The sequence below is a fragment of the Vigna angularis genome, chromosome 5, assembly GCF_016808095.1.
Source record: "Vigna angularis cultivar LongXiaoDou No.4 chromosome 5, ASM1680809v1, whole genome shotgun sequence".
NCBI lineage: Eukaryota > Viridiplantae > Streptophyta > Magnoliopsida > Fabales > Fabaceae > Vigna > Vigna angularis.
The window spans coordinates 25,660,989-25,687,176 of NC_068974.1; the positions used below are offsets into that span (position 1 = coordinate 25,660,989).

General features: G+C 35.6%; 3 protein-coding genes across 4 annotated transcripts; 1 reads left to right on the top strand and 2 right to left on the bottom strand.

The window, feature by feature from the left end:
* Window positions 1-9,884: 9,884 nt before the first annotated feature.
* On the top strand, window positions 9,885-10,923 carry LOC108339040 (RING-H2 finger protein ATL40). Its single transcript, XM_017576191.2, has one exon. The coding sequence runs from the start codon at window positions 10,056-10,058 to the stop codon at window positions 10,827-10,829; it is 774 nt and encodes a 257-aa protein (XP_017431680.1). The 5' UTR covers window positions 9,885-10,055; the 3' UTR covers window positions 10,830-10,923.
* LOC108339041 (PLASMODESMATA CALLOSE-BINDING PROTEIN 5) lies at window positions 10,781-13,538 on the bottom strand. Of its 2 annotated transcripts, XR_001833095.2 has the most exons (4): window positions 12,945-13,538; window positions 12,802-12,829; window positions 12,215-12,442; window positions 10,781-10,854 (listed from the first exon to the last, which is right to left on the bottom strand). XR_001833095.2 is itself a non-coding variant. In XM_017576192.2 (3 exons), exons 1-3 carry the CDS (start codon window positions 13,276-13,278, stop codon window positions 12,292-12,294), a joined length of 513 nt encoding a protein of 170 aa, XP_017431681.1. In that variant the 5' UTR covers window positions 13,279-13,538; the 3' UTR covers window positions 12,139-12,291. The 2 variants fall into 2 exon arrangements, 1 of the variants encoding a protein (XP_017431681.1); XM_017576192.2 differs by lacking the exon at window positions 10,781-10,854 and having other exon boundaries at window positions 12,139-12,442.
* Window positions 13,539-22,427: 8,889 nt separating this feature from the next.
* LOC108339317 (uncharacterized) lies at window positions 22,428-25,602 on the bottom strand. Its single transcript, XM_017576454.2, has 8 exons — window positions 25,583-25,602; window positions 24,784-25,341; window positions 24,568-24,639; window positions 24,349-24,414; window positions 24,121-24,232; window positions 23,646-23,726; window positions 23,213-23,317; window positions 22,428-22,642 (listed from the first exon to the last, which is right to left on the bottom strand). The coding sequence occupies exons 1-5, from the start codon at window positions 25,600-25,602 to the stop codon at window positions 24,187-24,189; spliced, it is 762 nt and encodes a 253-aa protein (XP_017431943.1). The 3' UTR covers window positions 22,428-22,642; window positions 23,213-23,317; window positions 23,646-23,726; window positions 24,121-24,186.
* Window positions 25,603-26,188: the final 586 nt, after the last annotated feature.

Below are 26,188 nucleotides of genomic sequence, written 5' to 3' on the forward strand. Positions count from 1 at the left end.
TTATCAGCCTGCAGCTCTACTAGTAGTGCGCCTTCAACATGATGTTCACCAATAGCAATTTTCAACTGTGAAACATGGAATACTGGGTATATTCTTGTTGTTTCTGGTACCTGCAGCTTGAAAGCCACTGGTCCTACTCGTTTTTCCACCAAAAATGGGCCATAATAATGTGTTGACAACTTGGGATGTGATTTTGTAGGCATAGAAACTTGCTTATGGGGTCTGATTTTAAGGAAGACCTAATCCCCTTCCTTTATCATGGCTTCCTTTCTTTTCTTATTAGCATAATAAGTCATCTGATCCTGGGCCCTTGCGAGATGATACCGCAACTGTTTCAATGCTTCATCACAAGTTTGCAGATCCTGAGCGACTACTTCCACTACTGTCTCGCCTGGTATGTAGCATGTGATGGTTGGTGCTGGTCTCCCATAAACGGACTCAAAAGGTGTGCATTTAGAGGCTCCTTGGTAACTGGTGTTGTACCAGTATTATGCCCATGGTAGGACACTACTCCAAACCTTGGGTTGTTCAGAGCTGAAGCAGCGTAAATATGTCTCCAACACCCGGTTTAAGACCTCAGTTTTCCCATTCGTTTCTGGATGGTAAGCGGTGCTCATACGAAGCTGTGTTGCCTACAACTTGAAGAGTTCTTTCCAAAATAGGCTGATGAAAGTAGGGTCTCTATCACTCACAATAGATAGTGGAATCCCGTGAAGTCTAATCACCTCCTTCACAAAAAGTTTTGTGATAGATTTGGCCGTGTAGGGGTGTTTGATGGGAATAAAATGGCCATATTTACTCAGCCTATCCACTACTACCATTATCGCATCATATCCTTGGGATTTTTGGAGTTTCACCACAAAATCCATTCTAATTTCCTCCCATATCGCCTTAGGAATAGGGAGTGGGTAAAGAAGTCCTTGGGGATAAGATGCTAAATACTTATGTTGTTGACAAACTAAGCAAGCAACCACATATTCTGTTACGGTCTTCTTCATGCCCACCCAATGGAGCGAATGTGTCATTCTCTTGTAAGTTCTATAAACTCCCGAGTGCCCTCCCATCAACGTGTTGTGAAATTCTGCTAACAATTTAGGTATCCACTCAGACTGGGCAGAGAGGACTAGTTTCCCTTTATAGTGTAATCTCCCTTTCTCCATTGTATAAGCCGAATGAGAGTTTGGATCACTTTTAATTCCTTCATAATTTTCTTCAAATTAGCATCCCTCTCCACCTCCTCCATTAAATCTTGAAAATTTGGCCAAATAGGTCTGGATATCATTTGCAGCACTTTTTCTCCCTCCTTCAATTCCTCCCCTTTCCTTGAGAGCCCATCCACCACCTTATTGGATGCCCCTGTCCTATATACAATATCAAATTCATATCCCAACAATTTAGCCAGCCAATTTTGTTGGTTTTAGGTAGTAATACGTTGCTCCAACAAATATCTCAAACTCCTCTCGTCAGTATAAACAACGAACCTTTGGCCCAAAAGGTAGGGTCGCTAGTGTTGGATGGCTAACACCAAAGTCATCAATTCCTTCTCATAGACCGATTTGGTGAGTGACATTTCTGATAGAGCCTTGCTAAAATAAGAAATCGGTTTTCTATTCTAAGACAGAACTGCTCCTACATCGGTGCCTGAAGCATTGCATTCCACCTAGAAGGTTTGGGCAAAATCAGGTAATGCTAATACCGGAGTCGTGGTTACTGTTGTTTTGAGTCTCTGCATTGCCTCTGCCCATGCAATCTTCCTATAATCTTTGATGAATCTCCTGTAGTATCTAGTCAACCCCAAGAATCCTCTCAGCTCTCTAATACTTTTGGGCTCGGACCATGCTATCACCGTAGAAACCTTCTCCTCATCCATCTCAACTCCTGCCTTTGAAATTTTATGCCCCAAATAACGAATTTGCTCTCTCCCAAATTCACATTTGTTTTTATTAGCAAATAATTTCTATTGTACTAACACCTCCAAAACTTGGTGTAAATGCTATATATGTTCATCCCAAGACTTACTATATAGTAATATATCATTAAAAAAAACTAACACACACCTCCTTAAAAACGGCCTTAGGACAGAATTCATCAAATCTTGGAACGTGGCAGGGGTGTTTGTCAACCCAAAAAGGCATCATGAGAAATTCATAGTGCCCCTGATGCGTTCTAAAGGTTGTCTTAGGAATATCTTCAGTTTTCATCCTGATTTGATGATATCCAGCCTTTAAATCAATCTTAGAAAAATGTGTTGCCCCTTGTAACTCATCCAACAATTCTTCTATAACAGGTATTGGATATTTATCCACCACAGTGACCCTATTAAGTACTCTGTAATCCACACAAAATCTCCAGCTCTCATCCTTCTTTTTCATTAATATTACTGGACTTGAGAATGGCCTATTGCTAGGGCGAATAATGCCAAGATTAAGCATTTCCTCAACTTGCCTCTCTATCTCCGTTTTCATAAGATGTAGGTAGCAGTATGGCCTGACACTTATGGGCTCGGTGCCTTCCTTCAAAGTATTCGGTGGTCTACTTTTCTCTTAGGTGGCAGCCCCTGAGGTTCTCGAAATACCCCCTCAAAGTCTGACATAATCTGTTTCAGCCTTGCCTCTTGCACTGGTGCCCATCTCTCTGCGTCCTCATCTACCTCTATCGCTTCTGTTTGACTTAAGCTCCACACGAGAGTCATGGCTTTTATCTCTTTTTCTTTTAAGAGAACTTCGGGTGTCACCATTCTACGTGTCAAAGTGGGATCCCCTTTTATCTCTACTTCTTTCCCTTCCTGCTCCACCTTCATAATGAGTTGTCCCTAATCCACTTTAATCTCTCCTAGGGAAGCTAATCAAGTCATTCCCAATATTACATCCACACTGCCTAACTTAAGGAGATACAATTTATCTCTAACTTCCAAACCGTCTAATTTCACGGGGACTCCTGTACAATACCCACTGGTCACTTTCTTTTGCCCATCCCCTAAGCACACTTTATAAGGATGTGTGTCGGTGCTTTCCAAACCCAACTCTTTCACCAATATTGTGGATATAAAACTATGACTAGCTCCGATGTCAATTAACACCAGAACTCTCCTCCTCTGCATCCAACCTTGCAGCTTCATGGTATTAGATTGTGTGAGTCTTTCGGCCCACAACCCCAATAGTTCCATCGTCATTTGTTCCATCTCGGCATTATCCTCTACTTCGTCTTCTCCATCCTTCTTCGCCAATATCATGACATGCATGCTTCTCTTCGCGCAGCGATGACCAGGACTATAAGGTCCGCTGTAGTCGAAGCAACGTCCCTCTTCACGTCTCTTAATATACTCTGGTACGGCAGAGTTCTGACCTCCCCTTCCTAAAGTGTTTCGTCCTCCGCAACTAGCTCGTCTTCGAATTCAAGTTATTCGCACTAATGTCCTTTTTCATCCCTTGCCCTCCGCAGACCCCTTCGATGGGCCTCGAAAGGTTTTCGTTCTCTCAATTATCCCGGAACTCGCGGAGTATCTTCCCCACGATGCCCCTCCTTTTCCTCCAACTCCACCATTCCGTCGCGGTGCCAACTCAGCTTATTCGACGTCGCGAGCTCGTTCCATTGCCGTCAACAAGTCTAGTGGGTTGTGCGGTCTTACTAAGTTGCGCAATCCCTCCTGCAACCCAGCAAAAAAATATCCTAGTAGTTGCTCTTTAGTTACTCCGGTTGCTTGCGCCACGAGTACTTCGAATTCCTAGATATACTCGTCGACGCTCCCTTTCTGTTGCACGACAGCCAACTTCTCAAATATAGTGTGCCACATTCAGTCCTTCGAACGTCCGCGTTAGCGCCTCTGAAAACAATTTCCATGTTGGGTGTCTAGTTTTCTTCGCCAGAAGCGGAACTAGTAGTTAGTGCCTCCCTCCATACATATATAAATCAGCTTCATCTTCTCTTTTTTTGTCACTCCTTGGATTTAAAAAAACTTCTCAGCCTTTGCGATCCAACCCGTGGGATCACTACCTTCAAAAGTTGGGAGCTCAACGCGCTTCATCCAGCTACATTGTACTACGCCTTGGTCATCCTCTGATTCCTCCTCCGAACTCTCCGATGATCGTTGCTCTCAATCGACATTGACAGAATTCCAACTCCCTTCGAAGCTCCGATCTCGGTTCCCAGAGCGTCGTCCGAAAGCTCGTCAGAACTCGAGAGTCATTGCTCGCATTTCTGCCTTCAACTCTTCCACCGTCGATTCCATAGCCACCATTCGTCCCTCCATTCTTTTCCGCTACAACTCACTCCTCTTCCCTCCAAACAGATCCAGCAGGTCGAACCAAAACTGTTAGGTTCCTTTATTCAAGGAACCAAAACAATAGCTTCTCTTCTCACTCATACACTCAACAATATAAAAGAAATTGTATGTATATGTATTTTTATTTCCTCTGTAATGTGTAGAAAGAAAATACAAGTATAGATATCCCCCAAGGAAGCCTCCCTTCCTCCACTGGCCAAGAGGTCCAGTCTAAACCCAAACAAAATATCTCATACCCTCCTCGACATCTCAGCTTTTATTATATACTCTCTCTCTTCCCCTAACAAACTAACAAACTTTCACCTTCCCGCTATTTACTTCCCTCCTCTTTTATTCCTTCTTACCTAAACTTGTAACTTCCTAACAACGTCATTGAAAGCATTGAAGAGGTTGATGGAGATGAATAAGAGAGTGAAGTCTCACGGCCGGAAGATGCAAATTGACACGATTCAGGAAAAAAATAACAAAAGTGATGTGGCACACCGTTAGACAAATCAAATTAAATTTAACGTTGTTGCTTTTTGAGGACTAAAAATTAGAGTTTCTTAAGGTAAATGATCAAAGTAAAGCAAAGTTTGGAAGAGGGACGAAACCCAAAAACGCTTGATACTTGAGGGACGAAAAACATATTTAACCTTATTTGATTATTATAAGTCTTAATCAATTAATAATCCATTATCATGCTTACTAATGAATTATTCTAGTAGCCATTATGAGCTTTTGTTTATGAAAACTTGCTCTATGATAATCGATTCCTCATTTAGCTAATCGATTACCTACGAATCTCGATTGGAGGACGAATCCACATACGACCTTGGTCGAATGACCAAACTACCTGCGAAACTCGGTCGGAGGGCCAATCTACTTACGAGCTCGGCCGAATGACCAATCTACCTGCGAAGCTCAGTCGGAGGGTCAATCCACATATGAGCTCAATCAAATGGCCAATCTACCTGCGAAGCTCAATCAAAGGGTCAATCCACATACAAGCTCGACCGAATGGTCAATCCACCTACAAACTATAAAAATGGGCCAAGGCCCGGTCAAGAGATCATACAAGATCATGTATGGCAAATCAAACTCCCAAGATTGAGGGTGCCTTATGTTCCTACCTGGCCCAACAGACATACTAAAGAGCACGGTCCAATAGGCCTATTAAGCCTTTCCATTTTAGAATAACTCAAACATATGTTTATTGGGGACAATATCCACATATCATAACTAATATTGGCAGTTTGGTATTATAGTTAGTTTTTATTATGAGGTATCATTTTGTTATTATTATCTATTTTGTTATTATATACTTGAGATAAGTATTATTTCAATGATAAACATAGGTCCACAGTTAATGAGGATCTTATAAATCCAATTAATATTTTCCAAGAAATACTCACTCAAATATTATTATGTTAGTATAATACTAAAACATTATTAATTATGATTATTGTTACTCATTATATTGTTTAACATTTTTAATACTAAAAATTAATAATCTTTAATCATAATTTTATATAATTTAAATATATTTATTAATTGTATATTAACACAATTTTAAAATAACTATTAATTAAAATATATATTAAATATATTTTTCAATAGTATGACAAATTAATATTTAAAATTCTTTAAATGAAAAGAAAAAAATTAGAAAATTTATTCACAAAATATAAAGTGTTAGGTCTTCTAGGTGGTTGATTTTATGTTTATTTTCAAGAAAAAAAATTCCAACAAACAAACTTCTAAATTTTAGTCTCTATGGTTCCGTCCCTTTCTATTAAACGTCGTTGATTATATATTTTCACAGTCAAAGTTTTGGAAAAAAAATTGGAAGTTTCTTTGACTCTTCTGTTTCCTCTTCCACTCGACGTCAGAACAAGAATTTCTATTATTTGTTGCTTGAAAATACATATTCCCATTACGAGAAAAAAAATGAGTATTTACGTGTTAAAATGAAATTCAAATTCACCATATTTATATTTAATGATGGATTACAGTTTTTATTATTTAATTTTATAATTATCACCATATATCTATCATTTTTTTACCAAAAGCCTGATATATAATCATTTTGACTAAATTAAAACATATTACTAGATGAAACCTATAAAGCAGAAATAAATGAAAAGGAAGCAAATACAGGGTTGAAAGAAAAAAAATTAAATTTTAATCAATCTAGAAATTAAAATCAAGATTGGACAAAACATTATATCTATTTAAATGATTATAAATATCTGATGTTATTTATAATTGAAACCACATTCCTTTAGGAATCTAATTCGGTGAGACAAAATTCCAATTTAATTTAAAACACTAAATATTCTCTTTTATTGACATTTCTCGGTATAACATTTCATTTAATAATTCGATTTATTCTTTTAAGACATAATTGGATGTGAGGGCATGTAAAAATATAAAGGAGTCATTGGGCCTTATGCGAGGTAGGTAGACCCATCAAACCAAGGACAACTTAGCTTTAGAAAAGATTTCTTAAAAGTTTGATTCAGTTGCTTGAGCGCTCTCTCTAAAAACTCTTTTGCCCTAAATTATCTCTGCATTCTCTCTAAAAATTTTCATTCACTGAACCATTCAATCTTGGATTTGAAGGTGCTCAGGCGTTCACCACAACAAAGGTTTCCTTTTGACCCAATCATATTTTCGATTGGACCGGTAAGTGATTTTTCCCCTTTCCTTTGCTGTTTCTGGAGCCTATGGCATGCAATGTTACTGGTTGCATGTTGCTAGTGGGGTTCGTCTTCATATTTTCTACCAAATCAAGCTTTAAAAGTTGTTGCTATCACCACTTTGGTGGTTTGTAGGGTCAGGTTGAGTTCTCGTGCTGTGAAGGGTACTGTTAGGGCATTTTCAATTAGTTGTGCTTGGAGAAACCCAGGTAAGGGGAGCTAGTTATATTTTTTTAAGGAGCTGTATGATGTGCATGTTTGATAAATTGTGAATTGTCTTACTGTTATACTATATTTTGGTGGTGAGCATGTTGAGTTGCATTTGTTGATAATGTGAAATTTGTGTAACCATGGTGTGCTAATTATTATTTGACTTGGATGAGTTTGTTGGTTGTACTTGATTTTATTATAGAGGTTTGGATTAAGAATTATGTAATATCGTTAATATGGATAGTAAGTAGGTACACAGGTACTATTTTAGGTTACTGTGAGGGGAAGTAAGGTATTGAAATTGGGCAATTGGAGTCTAGAACACCATAGGACAGTTTGGGTGACTTAGATAAATCAATTGTGACTTGTTGAGAGTACTTTGTTGGTAGGATAGAGGAATCTTAAAAACCTGAGTTGGCACATCCCTGATCATAGAGCAGCTTTGGTTTGATCCAGTCAGTTGTGACTAGTCATATGTGCTGGCGTCGACGGTGAGTCTGATGCGTTCAGACATTGGATTCTCCTCCGATGCCAATTGGGTTAGCAAGGAGTGTGAGGTGGAAATCATGCGTTAGCCTTGTTAGATGAGTAAACAGTTACTGGAGTACTATTTTAGGTCTTTTGAGAGGAACTGAGGTAGTAAATTTGAGCATAGGTGTTCTTGAGTGCAATTGGGCAGTTTTGCTAGCTTGGATGAGTCAGTTAGAACTGGTTAGGGTCATAAAACTGAGTAAAGTCATGTTCAAAATGGTAGAATTGAAATTGGGTTCTTGGGTTAATGAAATCGGAGTTTTAAGCTAAAAGTTGGATATTGATCACTTTAGAATCATGTTAATAATGTTTATAATCAAATAGACAAGTTTAATTAGGCTTATACTACGATCTAGGATCATTAGAAGTTAAGGAAGAGGTCTAGAATGAGTTCTAGGGTGTTGAGTGCTTGAAATTTTCAGAATTTTGTTCTGCAAATTATGTAGAGTCGCATAGCGCACCCTGTGCGCTATGCGAATTTTAGCTGAAAAGTTTCCCCCCGTCAGGAAAATTCGCTCAGCGCACCAAGGGTGGTGCGCTGTGCGAATTTTTGTTGTCTTGCCTTGCACCCTGGTGCGCTGTGCGACCTGGTTCAGTGAGTTTCACATTTTTCCTTATCTGTTTGAGCTGTTTGATGTTGTTTGACTGCCAGGGTGTATGTATGTTTATATAACTGATTTGGGTGGCTTGATTTTGCAACATGATTGAGGGTATGTTGTATTGTGTGTGAATTATAGTTTGGAAGTATGTATGAAACAAAGTTGTGATTGGCGTAAGTGTAACAAGTATGGTTCATGGACGTAATTCTATGATCCTCAAAGAGAGGATACATGGTGGTGCCCTAGTAGTGTGTAGAATGATTGCATGGCAGCTCAGTCTTGGGGGTTTTCCTGAAACTACAATGATCAATCATTCTCAAGTAGAGAGGATTGAATCATGTGGTGAGTAGTAGCAGGAGGTCCTAGTCTTGGAGGCTTCCAGTATGCTCCAGGGCGCGGAACGGACTAACCTCGTGAGTGTGGTAGGGTGGAACCCATTGACAATGGCTTTGCAAAGCAATAGAGGTCACCACGAGTGCATACCCCGCCATAGCTCGGCAATCATTCTAGTCCGGACGAGTCGGTTTATAATGCAACAAGTCTTGTAATATCATTTACCATGTTTTGAGTGAAGTATGCATGCTGTGTGTGTGACTGTATAACATGTTTTTTTTATACCTAGCTCACCCTTGCTTGTTTGTGTATGATTCCTTTTGCGATGATCATCCACTTGGATGGGAGCAGATGGCGAGGAGGTTTCCTTGGAGACAACTTTGGAAGAAGACGACAATGCTGCAGTTTAGGCTTCCTAGGGGTTTCTTAGTCATTTGATGATATTTCGAAATATTTTTCCTCTTTAAGTTTACAGTTTAGACCTTTTTTATTAAAGTTTAAATTCTGAAATTATTTTGAAGATGACTGTAATCCTAATTACTCTTAACTACTTTCCTATATTATGCATGATAACGTTTTTATTATATATATTTTTCTATATAATCGGTATGTCACAATTTATAGAAAATCAATAATAGAAAGTAGCTCTAATAAGTTGCAAATATATAACTAAATTTATTAATTAAATATACTGATCTTGTAAAGAGAATTATCCATTTTTATCCACATTTTTGTTCCGAATTTACGTTTTAAATAATTTTTAAAATTAAAATAATTATTTTATCTAATTTACTGTTTTTTTAAAATTTAATAATTTTTAAATTATAAAATTGCCTATAAAATAAATATAAATTATTTACATTAAAATTATAAAAATTATTTATATTTATTTTATAATTATAATAATAATTTTATTACTTTTTATTTTTATAAAAAGAGAGTATCATATATATTTTTGCTATAATAATAATAATAATAATAATAATAATAATAATATCCAATATGTATGAAAAGTATACGTAAAGATTTTCTTTTATTAGAGATAGTGCCTAAAATTTTTTATTAAGATTTATCACTAGGCTAAAACAATATAAACTTATTACACCATACTTTGTCAACAGAATTTCTAGATGTGAAAACCTTTTATATTATAGATTAAAAACATTAAAGTCAATTATTCAACATATTTAAATAGAATATTTTAAATTTGAATAAAAAGTAAGAAAAAGAAAATTACTTAACTAACTTGTCCCTATGTATGAACCAACCACATAGGATCTTGGAATGTTCTTCACCTTCAAACGACCTTCAAACGCATAACTACGAAACAAAGTTTCATTCTTCACTCAGTTCTTTTCTTCCATCACACAGATACCCTTTCTCTCTTTTCTTCTTTCTCTTTCTCTCTCACCCGAAACCATGGATATCTTCCGCAATGATCAAGAACACGACCTCCCATATGTTCCAAACAGTGACGATTCAGACAACGGCACCAGCGAAAACAAAAAGATACTCTACATATCCATGGTTTCATTCACGGTTGTCTTGTTCCTTGTCTTCTCCCTCTACGTCTACGCGCGGTGCATGCTCACGCGCCGATCTCGCCACCGTGCCTCCGTTCGCCGACTCAACCTTGCAGCCCTTCATGTCGCCGACATGGACGCTGCAAACCGCAGGATCGAACCAGCGAACACAGGACTCGATCCTGGCATAGTAGCGTCGCTGCCAACGTTCACGGTGAAGGCAAAGGTTTTAAGAGATAGTAGTGGTGACAATAATAAGAGTGGCGGTGGTGGTGATGCTTCATCGGTAATGGAGTGTGTTGTGTGCTTGAATGCCCTGGAAGGTGAAGAAAAAGTGAAGCTGCTACCCAACTGTAACCACTTTTTTCATGTGAGTTGTATTGACATGTGGCTTGGTTCTCACTCTACGTGCCCTCTTTGTCGGGCCGAGGTTAAACCTCGGATCCAACCACATGATCGTGAAGGTCCTGTTAGTCTTGCTCTTGATAATGCACCACCTCCTATGATTGATGATGGTGTTGATAATGGTGAATCTTTCAAAGGTAATGGTTCGAATTCACGGTTGAGCTCTTTTAGAAGGATGCTTAGCAGGGAAAGATCTTCCAGAAGAGTCCAACCTAATGGCCATGATGAGGATGATGGTGTTGATCATGATTTGGAGAGACAATGAGTTTATGGTAGGTTGTCCTCATAATCTGTGTTCTTAGTTTTCTTGTCAGTGATGCACATACAGAAGGAGAAATATACAAATACTTGTTCTTAAATTGGGGTTTGTTTTTTTTTTGTATTGATCTTCAATTGAAATTCGAACTCAATGTTTTTGTGAAGTATACAAGTAAAAGTTTGTATGAAACACCAACACAGGTTAATAAGATGAACTCGTATATATATCTTGCAAAACATCAGAAAAACACTTTAGAAAAGTACTAAGTATTTTCTTTTAGCCAATTTACTTTTCACGCGTTATTAGTTAAAGTTGAAGAGATTTGGTGTTGAATCACCAACTTGTAGATTGTCTGAATTACTGAAAACTATAGGGTAGACCATGTAAGCTTCTTTTGGCTTTTGGTTTCTGTCAGCGAGTGGTTAATTAATTTCTTTTTTTGGGAAATTCATCAAGATTCTGAATTTTTAGCTTTGATATTGGAGGGGTTTCATTCTATGAGAATCAAAGCATGAATCTAAAGCTGAATGTGTGAGATTGATTATATTTTTGCCTAACAGTTATTTTTACGCAACTTGCTACAACCCAATTCCCCATATCTCTTTTATCACAAGTAAACATGACTTTGTTTGCTTAGATGTTGAAATAAATTTTATAATAAAATATATTTCTCCAAACCTTATAACATGTTCACACTTAGGTTGACGACTATTGAGGCAGAATTTTCTCAAAGAAAACGATAGACAGATTTTTCAGGATTGAATGTCTTAACGAATATTATGTTATGTATCACATGGTCATACAAAAACTGGCATCATCATATACCTATTTCAAGAATTAATTTGTAGAAGTCAAGGAGGGACCACCTCATGCATAGCAATTTTCAATATAATTATATCACTCTTAACACGTTATTTGTTAGTTTCCTCTGTTTTTCTTCATGACAGTTTCCAGTTTAATCTCACATTTCGTCTTCTCTTCTTATCTCTATTTTAATTATGTATGCTTTTATTCAATTATATCACACAAAAGTAATACTTGTTGATGGGTTTCCAAAAAAGCATTACTACTGAAAGAGGGTATATGAGTATAGAAGAAAATAAACACACAATATTCTATATATATCTCCTCAAACATTTTTTTCTAAGGGAGTCTAAAAGGAAATATATTTATATATTTAGACTAAATTTATCAATCGAGGGATTAGGGTAAATTGCCAATCTTTTCTCTTCCTCGTAACTTAAACTAAATCTCACAATTTGAACATGTGTCTACAATAAAGCATTGACCAAAACTCAAAAACAAGGCACAAATCTCAGCAAAACAGATACATTCATTGTGATCTAGGTTGCCATAAAACAAAATTTGATATATATCCTACGATGTCTAACCTGTGCAATGCGAACAAGCAAAACTTTCTCTTTTGCAATTCCCTATCAAATCAAGGGCTATTTTCAGTTTCCACCTCCTATGATCCAAAAACAGAAACCATAAACATCAAAGACCATAACCACCACCCCCAGGAAACTTTCCTGCACCCACTCAAATCTTCACTTGGTCCCAATCCAACAGAAGACGAAGGTGTCGACCCAGCAAAACTCCCATTGCTCCCTACCATGCTGCATCACCAAAAAGAATGTCTCAAAGACAGGATCCAACTCACTTTCAAGAAAATAGTAACAAATTTGGAAAGAAAAACCAGAACTAGTCGATATTATGTCCATACATAACAAATCATGAATGTGTTGAAATATCAAGGATATAACCTGCATTCAGGGAATTTCCTCGTTCACTCGTTTGGTAAATGAGATCAAACTTAAAATATGCATTTCAAATGCAAACCTTTCTATCTCCAGCCAACGGTTTCAGTTTATCAATGCATAAACGTAAATGAATGTTCAATCACCAAAATCAAAACTTTCTCTATAAAAAAAAAACGAAGTTCATTATAAAAAAATAAAATCTAAGCTCAATTTACCCGGAGTGGAACTTGCAGTTGCCAAAACCTGAAAAAAAATACACCCAAAAAGAAGAAAGAATGAGCCTTCTGCTTAAACAACAAACCCAATCTGAAGACACTATTTTCACTGTCCCATATTGAGAAAGGGGGTTTTCACTGACTAGGGTTGAGGGAAGTGACGGCAGCGTTGTTGTTGAAGTTGCAGCTATCGTCGGTCATGCCGTGTTTGAGAAAGTAGTCGTTGAAGGCAAACGATGCCGTATTCTGCACGCTGCTGGGGTCGTAGCAGGGCCCACCACTCTGGATTGGTCCGCAGTCCGCGCCGCCGGCACCGCAGGCCCAGTCGAGCGCGGCCTGCAGCGACGCGTCGTCCGCGTTGTTCTTCGCCACACACCAGAGCTCCTGCGGCGGAGCGCTGCCATTGGCGGCGGCGATGAGCGGCGAGAATCCCAGAAGGAGGAGGAGCGAAAGAACAAGGCTTTTTGATGTGGACATTGTGGGAGAGTGGTTGGAAAGTGAAGGAGATGAAGAAAGTGAAATGGGTTGGGTTTGGATTTGGGTTAATGTGTGGAATTTAAGAGTGTGTGAAGAAGATGAAAAAGAAGAAGAAGATGAAAGATGGTGGAGTTATTGGGATGTTGGAAATGTGACCGTTTCTGTGTTGAAGGGGGAAATTGAAGAGACAGAGAAAGAATGAATGAGAGAAAGGAACACGTTTTGGAGTTGTAACAGTGACTGTCTGGTACATCTGGAACTTTGTCTGCTTGCAACGTTCACACGTTCCAATATTTTATTTACATTTATATATATAATTCATATAGAATAAATTAACTTTAATTTAAATAAATCTTACTTTTCTACTATTATATGTTTTAGTGTTTTCATCTTATGGGTAGATTATGTATTAAAACATTTAAAACAGATTTAGCTCTATGATGAATTTTGTTGAGTATCCAATAAATTATATTTCTCAAATTATTTGATAAATTTTAGTTTAATTTCAGAATAATTTATTGGCTTCTAAATTTACTTTCTTATTTTTGGTAATATAATAACTTATTTACAATCTGAAAAGATTATAAAATAAACTTTATATTTATCATTCTTCACCATTCAGATCATGTGTAATTTATAAAATTATGAAACTTATTTAAGTCTCCCTTAAAATATTCATTTTGCTCATTTTATAGAAAAACATAAATCATTTTGCATAATTGATTGGTCTTATCAACAAGAAGCTCTAGGAAAACAGTAAAATATCATATTAAAAGTTAAAATTTAATGTACCAAAATGTAAAATGTAAAATCACGACAACAAATTAATATAAAAATATCTTGAATAAAAAAAAATCATGAATGCAATATTTCACTTGATATAACATTCTGTATAATAATTAATATCATGCTTTCTAACATTTTCTTAACTCATTTTTCTGATTAATATAATAAGTCAAGTCATATATTATACAAAAACATTTTAAGTTATTTCTCGATCATATTATACATCATTTCTTTTCTCTGAAAAGCATGAATGAGAAGGAAAAAAAGTCCGGTGAAAATATAATATTAGTATACCATAAAAGCAGGACGGTCCTAAATAATAGTTTATACCAAATAAATCAGACGACTCTGAAAAAAAAGAGAACAGCTAAGCGACGAAAAAGTCTATGGACCAGCAAATAAGACATGTTTTCTCTACATGAATTAAATTAAATGGTAATTAAAGATAGAGAATTACTTCCTCCACTGCCACACAGTTCTCCCTCCATCTTCCTATTCCTCTTTTACCCTTCAATAATATTTAAACAAATATAAATATGCGTTGAATCTATTTACTTAAATAGATATTAATATCCATGAACGGATATAATATATGTTGAAGGACAAATGTTAATATCCGTTTAAGCATAAATTATGAGAAGGATGACTCCTAGATAGCATAAACCAGTTTTTAGTGGCTAGACTGAACTGATCAAAGGACTGGCTCACAGTCAAATCAGTTGTCCAGACTAGCCTGGTCCAGTTTTCTCAATCATGATGATATCTATACCATAGCTCTAGAATAAATAAAACTCATCAAAATCTTGCATGAAAATAATCCTGTATGATGATATTCTAACAGACCTTAAGTAGCAGAATATGACTTTTGGAAGAAATCTTCTAAAGTTAATTAATTGATGTAAGTTTCATTTTGTTCTGCATTGGTGTCATTACATCTTGAGTTTCTATTCTTATAATTTTGGGTGTATCCATGTCTTTAGTTTGATTTTTAAATGATCGAGATTGCTAATTTCATTTGTACACCTTCTACAATTTTCTAGTGTTGTGCGACTTGCGGACTGGCATTATTCTTCTTGCCCTTGATCTTGTTTCCCTTTTACAGTAGTGGTCACAATCCCATGGTACTTTTTTAAAAATCATTTTAGGTTGCAAAAAGGTAAATAAAGTTAAATTAATGTAGGGTATTTTTAGAATAAAAAAAAGTGGGAAGGTGTAGGAAGCATTTGGGGTGGTGAAGGGAACAACTCTCTTAAGGGTATTAGGTTGAGATGAGACCGAAATTAAGGTTTAGTAATCTCAAGCCCATACCAAAAACTATAAATATAAATCAAAGGTGAGGTAGGTGATCGCATTTATTGTGCATTAATATCATTGCTTTGAATTCCTTTACGAATAATTTGTTGCCTTAAGTATCGAATTAATACCATTGCTTTGAATTCCTTTATGAATAATTTGTTGCCTTAAGTATCGAATTACGTAGATGTTTGAAGTGAATCGATTTTATACCCGAAACAATTAGCATTGCATGCATAAATGTTTTAATCTGATATTGATATTTTTAAATTTTCACTTGCATTTTATATGTTTCTTCATTTTTATATTTTCTTTCCTTCCAGCATTTTCCTTTTTACATGTCAAAATTGAATGAATACGAAAATGAACATGAAGCAATAGAAACTAGTCACCCTCAATGTTAAAATAGATTACAATTATATATATATATATATATATTAGTTTTTTTTCCTTGAAAAATATGTAGGTGACAAATTATACAACATAACTTTTCAATAAAATCTTAAAACAAAATAATTCAATTATCAAATAACACAACATATAAATCAATCACTATGTTCTTCTTCCGTTTAAATAACATCGGATATAACTCCTTTCCTCAACTTTTCCATCATTGTTATTTTCCTTATCAACATTTACATGCATTAAAATAATAAAAATTAATTAAAGTAAATAGTCTTAATTAAATTACTTGAATTATCTTTTAAAATCATGTTTTCAACTATAACAACTAATAATTGCTTTCATATTTTCAAGTAAGAAATGATTTCTATACTTAAGAATCTAACAATCACTCATAAATGCATATTCATATTAACAAACCACTAAGTATTAAAAAGAATCTTATAAACATTGCTATTCTTCCACCATTGTAGCATATCCATTTAAGTGAAAATCTTGTATAGGTTTCTTCCTTCATTTTTCCAAAATTTTGCTTCTACATAAGTGGATCAAATTTTTAATAGAAAAACACAATGTCTCCAATTTCGTCGTCGATTTTAAAATTGTACTAAGTGCAAACACAACACTACATTCATCTTAACATTTCTCAAACTTCACCCTTATCAATTTAGATATATTCCTAATCACTTTATCCTCATCTTTTACATTTTTCGTTAACAAAAGTTTAACTTTTCAAACTAATAAAAAATCAAGTTGAGAGTAGGATAACTTGTAGCAAAACTAAGGTAATGATATCATATGATTACAATCGAACTTACAAATTATTCTATTCATTTTCTCTTTTTTTTCTAAAGGACAATATGTATTAAATTTGCCAACCAAATACAAGCTTCCAAAACACATGTTGATAATATAAGAAATTTTTAAGCATTAAGTTGAATTTCATCTTGTAAAGACATCAAGCACAACCAACTTGATGCAGAAATATCATTAAACCTTTGAAAACATTGATTGAATTTCATCATTCACTCTCTACACTAGTGCATAAAAGGTCTTTAACGTCACCCTTTAGACGTCCGACCCTCGAATATCCAACGTAAAAAATTATCGGTGGCATTTTTCGTAAATAAAACAACTATATTAGACGTCGACTATGGGGGACCCAACTTCTAAATACTCATATACGTCGACTCCCCCGAATGGACGCCAAAACTAAACGAAAAAGTTAAAAAAAAATTAATTTTGTATTCTATTTAGATGTCTGTTATGGGGGGAACCGACTTCTCACAAGTGCAATAAAGGGAAATGACACCGGTTAATTTCGCTTATAGGCACCGGTTCTACAACCGAGACATATACAGGCGAGATAAAAAGGATAAGTTTAATGCCACGTTTGTGAACTGAGTCAAAAAGTGATCGATTTTCGCCTTGGTCCTCTTTTGAATCGAGACAGTATCTTAGAAAATTCAATAAAAAAAAATTCAAAAAATTGCTGAACCTGCTGGGTCCTTTTCCTCAAACCTTTAATACAGCAGCCCTGTCCCAACCAAGCCAACTAATTCCAAAACACAAACCAACTCCCAAAATTTGTTTTTAAGGCAGAATTGAGGTGCAATTTTCACTCAAGTAACAAGATACTCAGTATTGGGTTTGGGTATGCAAGTCAGGAACAAGCTATCGTGTTGGTCGAATATTTCGGTAAGTGTACCGAATCGCTTCAAGTAATATAAAATGGTAAGTCCAAGTATCGTTTTCCCAAGAGACTCGTAATACTAATGAATTGTGCGATTAACAACTCATCTAGACTCAATAACATAACATCAATTTACAAACAAGTGCATAAACATAAATTTATACATAATTACAAGGTTGGACTTTGGTAGTGAAGACACTTAGATATGGATAAAGGTCATAAATGATATGGATCGGCTTTGCTCAGATTAGATTTCACCATTTTCACTCTTGTGCATAAAAAGTTTCATCTCCTCTCCATTAATTACTAATGTCAACCATCGAAATTACTTTATCCCTAATTTCTTAGGTGAAAAGCCTAAAGCCTCTATTAACAATCAAATCCATGATCAATTAATAAGAAAATCCGCATTAAAGAACAAAGATCTTAAGACAACTAATGTAGTAATTTCCCTACTAGATTTCATACATCCACTAGGCCACTTGTTTCAGATCTAGATCACAAGATACTTTCCCATACCCCATGAATCCCAAAAATCAATTCATGAATGTTTCCATTACAAGAAAGCATTAAAGATTGGAAACAAGAAACTAGAAATTAACAGAGCAGACATATATATATTCAAATCATTCAACAAATACACAAGAATCTAGTAATTACATCAACTCTTAACAAGATGAATTTGGTTCTCCATTTCCATGGAAGAACCTCAAGCTTACAAACATGGTGGATGGAAGAAGAAGAAGACCCAAGGAGGAGAAAAAAGATGCTTCCATATGCCCAAGCGACCTTCATGAGCTTCTGCAGTGAAGTCGCACCTCCACACCGTCGTCCCTGAGCTCTGGAGAGTTTCCCCCTCCAAAACTGCCTTCTCTGCCTCCGGTTCGCGTCCTTAAAGAGATGGGTCTTAAGTGATTTTTCGTTGGGCGAGTAGGGTCAACTCGCTAGGCCACTGGGTCCTAGTCGCTGGGCCACTGGGTCCTAGTCGCTGGGCCACTGGGTCCTGGTCGCTGGGCCACTGGTGCGCTCTGGCTGGGCCACTGATGCACTTTGGCTAGGCCACTAATGCACTCTGTCTGGGCTACTGATGCACGTAGGGTCTCTTTGATATTTTCCAATCCTTATTCTATTGCGAAATAAACACACAAAAACACTCATATTGATATAAAATTAATTATATATACATTTTATACAACTTTTCATGAGATTTTACTCCATAATACATCAAAGGAGATTAAAATAAGTGCTCAGTATATGTAATTTTTTACACTTATCATATCGTTCACAAGCAACTCCAGTCCACTGGGATGAAAGAATCAAAAGGTCTAGTTCTTCCGCATCAAAAAATCAGAAAATAATTAGGAGTTGAAGACACCAAGGATTCATAATAGTTCAGAGTAATAGATACATGATAGAGCATATAAAACCAGCATAACAAATGGAAAAAAAAATCAAAAGAAACCAAGGATTCATACTTTTGAAATTGCACACTCAAAGTACTCAATAACCTCCTCATTTTCATGCTTCAGCAATAAAATCCGTCCCAGCCTCAAACCCCATTTCCTAGTTTCTGAAAATCGTCAACGGCAAGCGACAAGCGAGAAGCGGCTCCTGATGGCAAGCGGCAAGCGGGTGCTAGGCCAGCGACTCCACCACTGGCACGGGTCGCACCAAGCGGTCCACGAACAACACCATCTGAGAAACAAAAAGAAAAGGGAGAGAAAGGGGATCGGGATCTGGATCTGGATTAGAACCCTAAAAGCTGTTATCGAGAAGCTTCTTCACTCCCAACGGCCACCGCTTGCTCTTCACTCCAAAGGCGATGCACTCGTAGGCGAGGTGGAAGTCGCACTCGAAGCCGTCGCACACGACGAGGTGGTGGTGGCTCCCGATGGCAGCGAGGCAGGGCTTAGAGCAGATAACACAAGGAGCGACATTGGAGCGTAGAAGAAGAAGAAAACTGCGAGAAGAGGCAATGCGAAAACACTGTAGAGGCACCAACGAAGCGGTGACCCTGTAGCGGCGGCGATGAAGGAGAGGTTGGATGCAGCGGAGCGAAGGAGTTCGCGGGAGCAAAGGAAAAAGAAGAGTATAGTGCAGAGTAAAGTAATTTCCTTTGAGGGTGAAAATAAAAAAATTGCCTCGGTTCTTTACTAAACCCGATGCCTATACATTACCCTACTGCCTCGGGTTTAATTGAACCGAAGTTGTTGGTCAATTTCAAAAAGTTGTTAGTGGAAGACTTAGAGTTAGGTGGGAAACAGCAGAAGATTATGCCTCGGTTAGACAATTAACCGAGGTAATTTGACCTTTGTGCTTCGATTCAAGGGGAACCGAGGCCTATAAATTTATTTAAATTGCAAAAATGCCACCCTCTTTACATATACTTCGATTTTCTGGAAACCAAGACGTATTAGCCGCGTTCTTTTCCGCGTTTTGCACTAGTGTCTAAAGCCATTTAGACTTTTGTTATGGGGGAACCGACTTCTAAGTACTTAGCCCATAAATTTAAAAAGTTACTTTTTGACTCCATTTAGACGTCTGATCCCGTCACTCCGACTTCTAAAGCCATTTAGACGTCTGTTATGGGGGGAACCGACTTCTAATTACTTAGCCTAGAAATTTTAAAAGTCATTTTTTGACTCCATTTAGACGTCTGATCCTGCCACTCCGACTTCTAAAGCCCTTTAGACGTCTGTTATGAGGGAACCGACTTCTAAATGTCTACATTAAAACACCACAAACGCGAGACAACCGTTACGTGCACTCACTGCTCATCATCTTCCTCGCGTTTTCTCTCTATGGGCTATGTTTTTCAGGTTTGTTTTCTCACTTTTGCACCGTTTTAAATTAATTTTACTCTGATTACATTACTCTTTGATGAATTATCTTTCATTGAACCGATTAAAATGCGTTTTCGTTAGGTTTTGGTGCAGTTTTGCTCATGTCCTCTGGCGACATTCTTGGGCGGCGATTTTGCACCGTTTTAAATTAATTTTACTCCGATTACATTACTCTTTGATGAATTATCTTTCATTGAACCGATTAAAATGCGTTTTCGTTGGGTTTTGATGCAGTTTTGCTCATGTCCTTGGGCGGCATTCTTGGGCGGCGATTTCTTGCGTTTTGCAGTTCTCCAATTCCCTCCACTACGTTTTTAAAACCATCCAATACAAAAAAAACGTAGAATCCATTCTCTTCAACTTAAATATGAAGTTGTAAACTCGAATCATCATGAGTCAGGAGCAACCCGAGAGGCCTCAAGCGAAAAAAGATCCAATCAAATACGGCGACGTTTTAGACGTCTAATATGTAGTTTCAGAAATCTATATAGACGTCTGATCTATAATGTCCGATGTCTATATAGACGTCTGACTATGCAAACTGACGTCCCATTTGACGTCACCTGTAAAGACGTCGGGTCAGAATCAAACGTAAAAGACCCAAAATAACAAACGTTAAAAGCCTTTTCTAGTGCTAAACCCTTCACATATTTTATATTATTTCTAATTTGATTAAGAGCATCGCTAAGAACGTCTAATTCTTCATGAATAATTAAAATTAAGATGTACAACAACACATATAAATTAATTTGTAAAATAAGTTGACATTTTAAAGTATTTTGTAGAAAAATTTTATCATAAAAATTATCCAAAATAATAGAAATAATTTTTTCTTCATTTCTCAATCTTGCGAAAAAAAAGCATTAATTTTATTAAACAATTCAACATCCACATAAGGAGAAGGTATACAACAAAGACTAAGATTTATATTTATCTTTCAATTTAAATCAATAAAATGGATAGTTAAATTTATGAAATTGTTACTGTTAATAGATGTTTATAATCATAAGTTAAGTAAATCACTAAAATGGAAATTAAGTATTTTATTAAGTACAATCTTTTTTCTTATTATACATTCTCCCTATAATAATGTTATTAAAAACTATAAATGCTTCAAAAACACAAGTAGTTTATCAACGTCATATTTTGGACACTCGAACACCTTTGTAGGACAAATTGCACCTATTAATTAGATTAGAAAACAATTCACTATGTAGCACTTGATCTATCTTGTTGGCCTTCAACTTCCTTGTATGCCTAAAATTATTTTATCTGTATCTTCAGATTTGTTTTTATTACATCTAACAACATGATGATTTAAAAGAGAAGTACCATAGTTTCTCAAGACAAATACCTTCTCTGAATAAGGAAGATTATAAGGATGAAAGTACATGATACACGTAGTTAGCATAATGAAGGACTAAAGGAGAAAATTCTAATACTTCCATAATCGAAATAAGTAATGTTTTTTTTTTTAATACTAACTTTGGTTATGTTCAATTTGAATATGGTGCTTAAAGATGTTTTTTTTACATGTACATGGCTACGAGATCTAGCTTTCAATCACTTAGGTAATGCTAGAGTAACATTTGATATAGACCCTCAAACTAGTAGAAAAATCGCTTTTTATGATAGGTAAATATGACCTATTATGATAGGTAACTTGACATCATAGTTTTGGGCATCATAATAGGTCTGCGCATTTTATGACATACAGAAAACTCCATCATAATAGGTCCAGCGTATTATGACGTACTTTTTGTCACCTATCATAATAGGTCCAGTGTATTATAACAAATGCACACTTATCAGTCATAATATAGCGAATATATTATGATGTAGCTGAATTTACCTATCATAATATGTAGTGTTTTATGACATAAATTTTTTCACCTTTCATAATATGTCGAATATATTATAACAAGTAATTGTTCACTTATCATAATATATGCTTTTCAGAAATAAACTTTTATTACATACATGGTTCACCTATCATAAAAACTTCTTTTGTTAAAAAAAAATTCATTATTACATTTGACATATCCAATCAATTTACAATTAATTTCATGTATTATCATCTCATAAATCAATTTATAATCAATATAACATGAAATGAACATATTCAATTAAACTATCATAATGAAATTCATTTCAAACATTAAATTGTTTAATAATATTTAATACATAATTTGTACATCAAACCATATATTAAATCCAAATATAACATTAACCTACACTACATTGTAGTAAATTTTGTACAATTTACTAACACTTAAAATAAAAGAAGCCCACTTAGTTCTAATGTCTTCAATGTCTCGAGCTTCCATTGGAATCAATCATTAAAGATCTACAAATAAAATAATTAAGTTAAAGCTTCAATCTCTGGATTTGCTAATCGATAAAATAAAGATCCCCCTCCCAACAAATTGAAAAGATCCCATCCAATGGCACTCAATGAGACAAGGAAACTGGCAACAGTGTACGTGACATACATACTATATATAAACACTGCAGACAACAATATCATTTGCCAAAAACACTTTAAATTAGTTGTAGTAAAGGCATATGTTCCTGGGTCCTGTGACCAGTCTAGAGTTACCACTATTAGATGATTGTTGTAAATAATTCTGGCGTGATGGTTGTTGCTCAAATTCCTGCTGTTGCAAGGCTATTGCTAATTGCATATCAAAATTGTTACAATTGCACACTAGTTAAGACTATAATTTTGAAAAAACGAATAATTTAAAAGTTTTCATGACCAACAACAAATTATGAAAATTACTTGATATCTAAGTTTGCATGTGTTGCACTATGGATGATGGTAAGATAGTCCTGATGAGAAGATGTCCAAATATCTAAGAAAAGTTGATTTGCAAATATTAATATATTCCCCTTTTAAAAGAATATATATACATACAGTAGTGCTGGTCAAGGCATTTTTTTCATCCCATGTGCTATTTTCATGATTTTCTACCTTGAATTCCTTGAAATTACTGGTCATAAACAATGAATCACCATTGACCTGAAACATAAGAACATAAACTTTCTGCAATTCAATATTGTTCAACGAAAGTAGGGAAATACACAATAGAATAAGATGGAACGAGAAGGATATGCAAATAGTATAATAAAAAATGAAACTAAATAAAGATTCGTGCACACAGAATTTACTACAAGTTAAAAAAAATTGCATGCACAACTTGTCCCTAAGTATGGAGTTCAAATCACAAAGCATATAAACTCAGTTTTCAGGATGTTTAGCTGAGAATATCTACATTTACCTGTGGCAACATAGAAGGAAATTTTTAAAATGATCCCAACAAAAAAGATCATATAATAATACTTTTTACCTCATTCAGTTTTTCCCAGACCAGATCTGGCTGATTAATGTAACCTTGATCAATGGCTAGAAGATAAAGCTCACCCGCATACTGTGGATAAAGAGAAAATAACTTTAGTATGAAGACTCTGGAAGTCAAAGCCAACATTTTTTTCTCAATGACAAAAAAATGCTACTGACTGCACTTGATATCAGTAATCTAAATGTCCAAAGAAGTAATATTCCAAGACTTTTACTGACCTTTAACATAGTGCTGAAATACATCTAGAATAAAGTATGAAACCAACTGGGTATTGTCTACATGCAATTGCTTTTACTCAGGAAATAATTTCATCGTGATTTTTTATGCCATTCTATTCTACAGTGAACCACATACTCAATGACTAAGAAATCTATTGAGCTATACTAATCCAAATCTACAAGAGTAAAACCTTAATTGCAGAAAATTAATATAGATAAAGAATTTTGAACCACAAGAAACTTACATGCTACTTCCATCCTTTAAGACTGAATTCGGTATGTTGCCACTAAGCACATTACCTGTTAGGTAACTAACAGAAGCAATGCCAAACTGTTTCATTCATTGTGTCAATACTTCTACATAAAAACAAATATTCAGTTTCATTATTAAATAAGAATGTAATATGTCAGTAATATAAAATAAGAATGATAGAGCGAAAAGTTTGCAGTAGTTGGAAAAGACTAAAACTCACATCAAAGCTAATTTCATTGAAGCCCCCTCTGGAATTGAACCGATGAAGAAATTGTAAGCAAAATCCCTGTCCATAGAGGAATTTTTTTTGGAAATATTAAGATAAAAGAGTCACTAAACTATAAAATGTTCATAACGGGAATGAACCAAATCAAGTTGTAACACCCATTACAATTTTCTTAACAAGAAACAACGATTAACTTTTTTAAATTGGTCATACACTTCTTGGAGAAAAGGTAGTTTGGCCAGTTGAGGTGGGAGTGTGCCAGGTATACTAAGTCGCTTGAGAGTCCTAAAACATATAAACATTGTTAATCAGGGCTAAAACAGAAATTTGAGACTACTTCTTGATTTAGATAACTGAATATGGAAATTCGAGAGGTAAAACCGCGAAAACACGTAACCCAAGGAAAATAAACTAGTTTCGTAGTCATACATCTTCACAACATGACTCTCTTCGAAACTGCAGTCACAACTAATGCTCCTCTCTGATTCAGTTGGTAGTTGTTGCGTTATAGAAACCCTACTCCTGTGAGTAGTGAGTGAAGAGACATACTTGAGAGAGACCACCTGGAAGAAACCCCACTCCTGTGAAGCCCTAGCAATGTGCGGCTTGTACTCTTCCTTCACAGTCTCGTCACTGTCCTCTAAGCGGTTGAGATAGATGACCGGAAGCTCGCATTCCTCGGCGGCCACCAGGAGACGACGTGGAGGCGTGTCGTCGACGGCGTTGAGGCTTCGATGAGTGTGCGCGTCGTCAAGCCTTCGAGACGTGTAGGGTTTCCAGATGTGTAGGTGTGTTTGTGCCCTGGGATGAGAGAAAAAATGTTGTGCGGGATTGGAAGAGGGGACGAGAAAGAAAAGTTGTAATAATGCTGTGTGGGATTGGAAGAAATGAAATGGGGAAGCGGTAGATCTTTTGTGCGGGACGGGAAGAAATGAAACGGGGGAATGACGAGATTGAAAGAAGTGAATTGAAAGAGGGGTTTTCAACCTATTTTATGATAGGTGTTTTAATATCTATCATAATATGTTTTTCCCATAATTTCTATTTTGCCACCGCGTTTAACTTATTATAATAGGTGGTCTTTTACCTATCATAATATATGTAACTTTTATTACGAAAATGTCACTGCTGCAACTATTATGATAGATTTTTTAAAATACATCATAATATATCTTAATTTTGTTACAAAATTGCCACCGGTCAATGTATTATGATAGGTAGATTTCACCTATCATAATAGCCCGTCATAGAATCCTGTTTTTCCACTGGTAGGCTTCAGGCCTTAATAATGTTCAATTTGTTAGTTATTTGAGTTGAACTTAAAGATTCAAGTGAAGATGAAGATGTTTTGATGATGATTAAAGATGTTGTTGTTGAATATGTGTCTTAGAGTTTAGCTTTCTTTAATTGTTGTTTGTGTCATTCACACAAGGTCTTCACAAGGACTTTTTAATTCATCACACAACCTAAAATAAAAGAAATTGAAATAAAAAAATTTGTAAAGTTAAAACTCACTATAAAAAGTTTTTTGAACGTTTTTAATTGAGTAAGTCCTTTTCTAATCGCTTACATTGTTTATAAGAGGTTTAAAACATAATAATCTATTATCCATTTTCATAACCCATTACACTAAAAAATGTTTCTAAGTGTTTTTAGAGGTCTCAATATTGAAATTGATTAAAATCTTTTATAACCAATTCAATGTGTTTTTGCAATTAAAGAGGACATTTTTAATCAATCAACACGTATTATAGTCGTTTATTCTAGAGAAATGTTATAACTCTTTTTCAAAATTTAGTTAGGATAATTGATTAATGATAAGGTAAACTTGTGT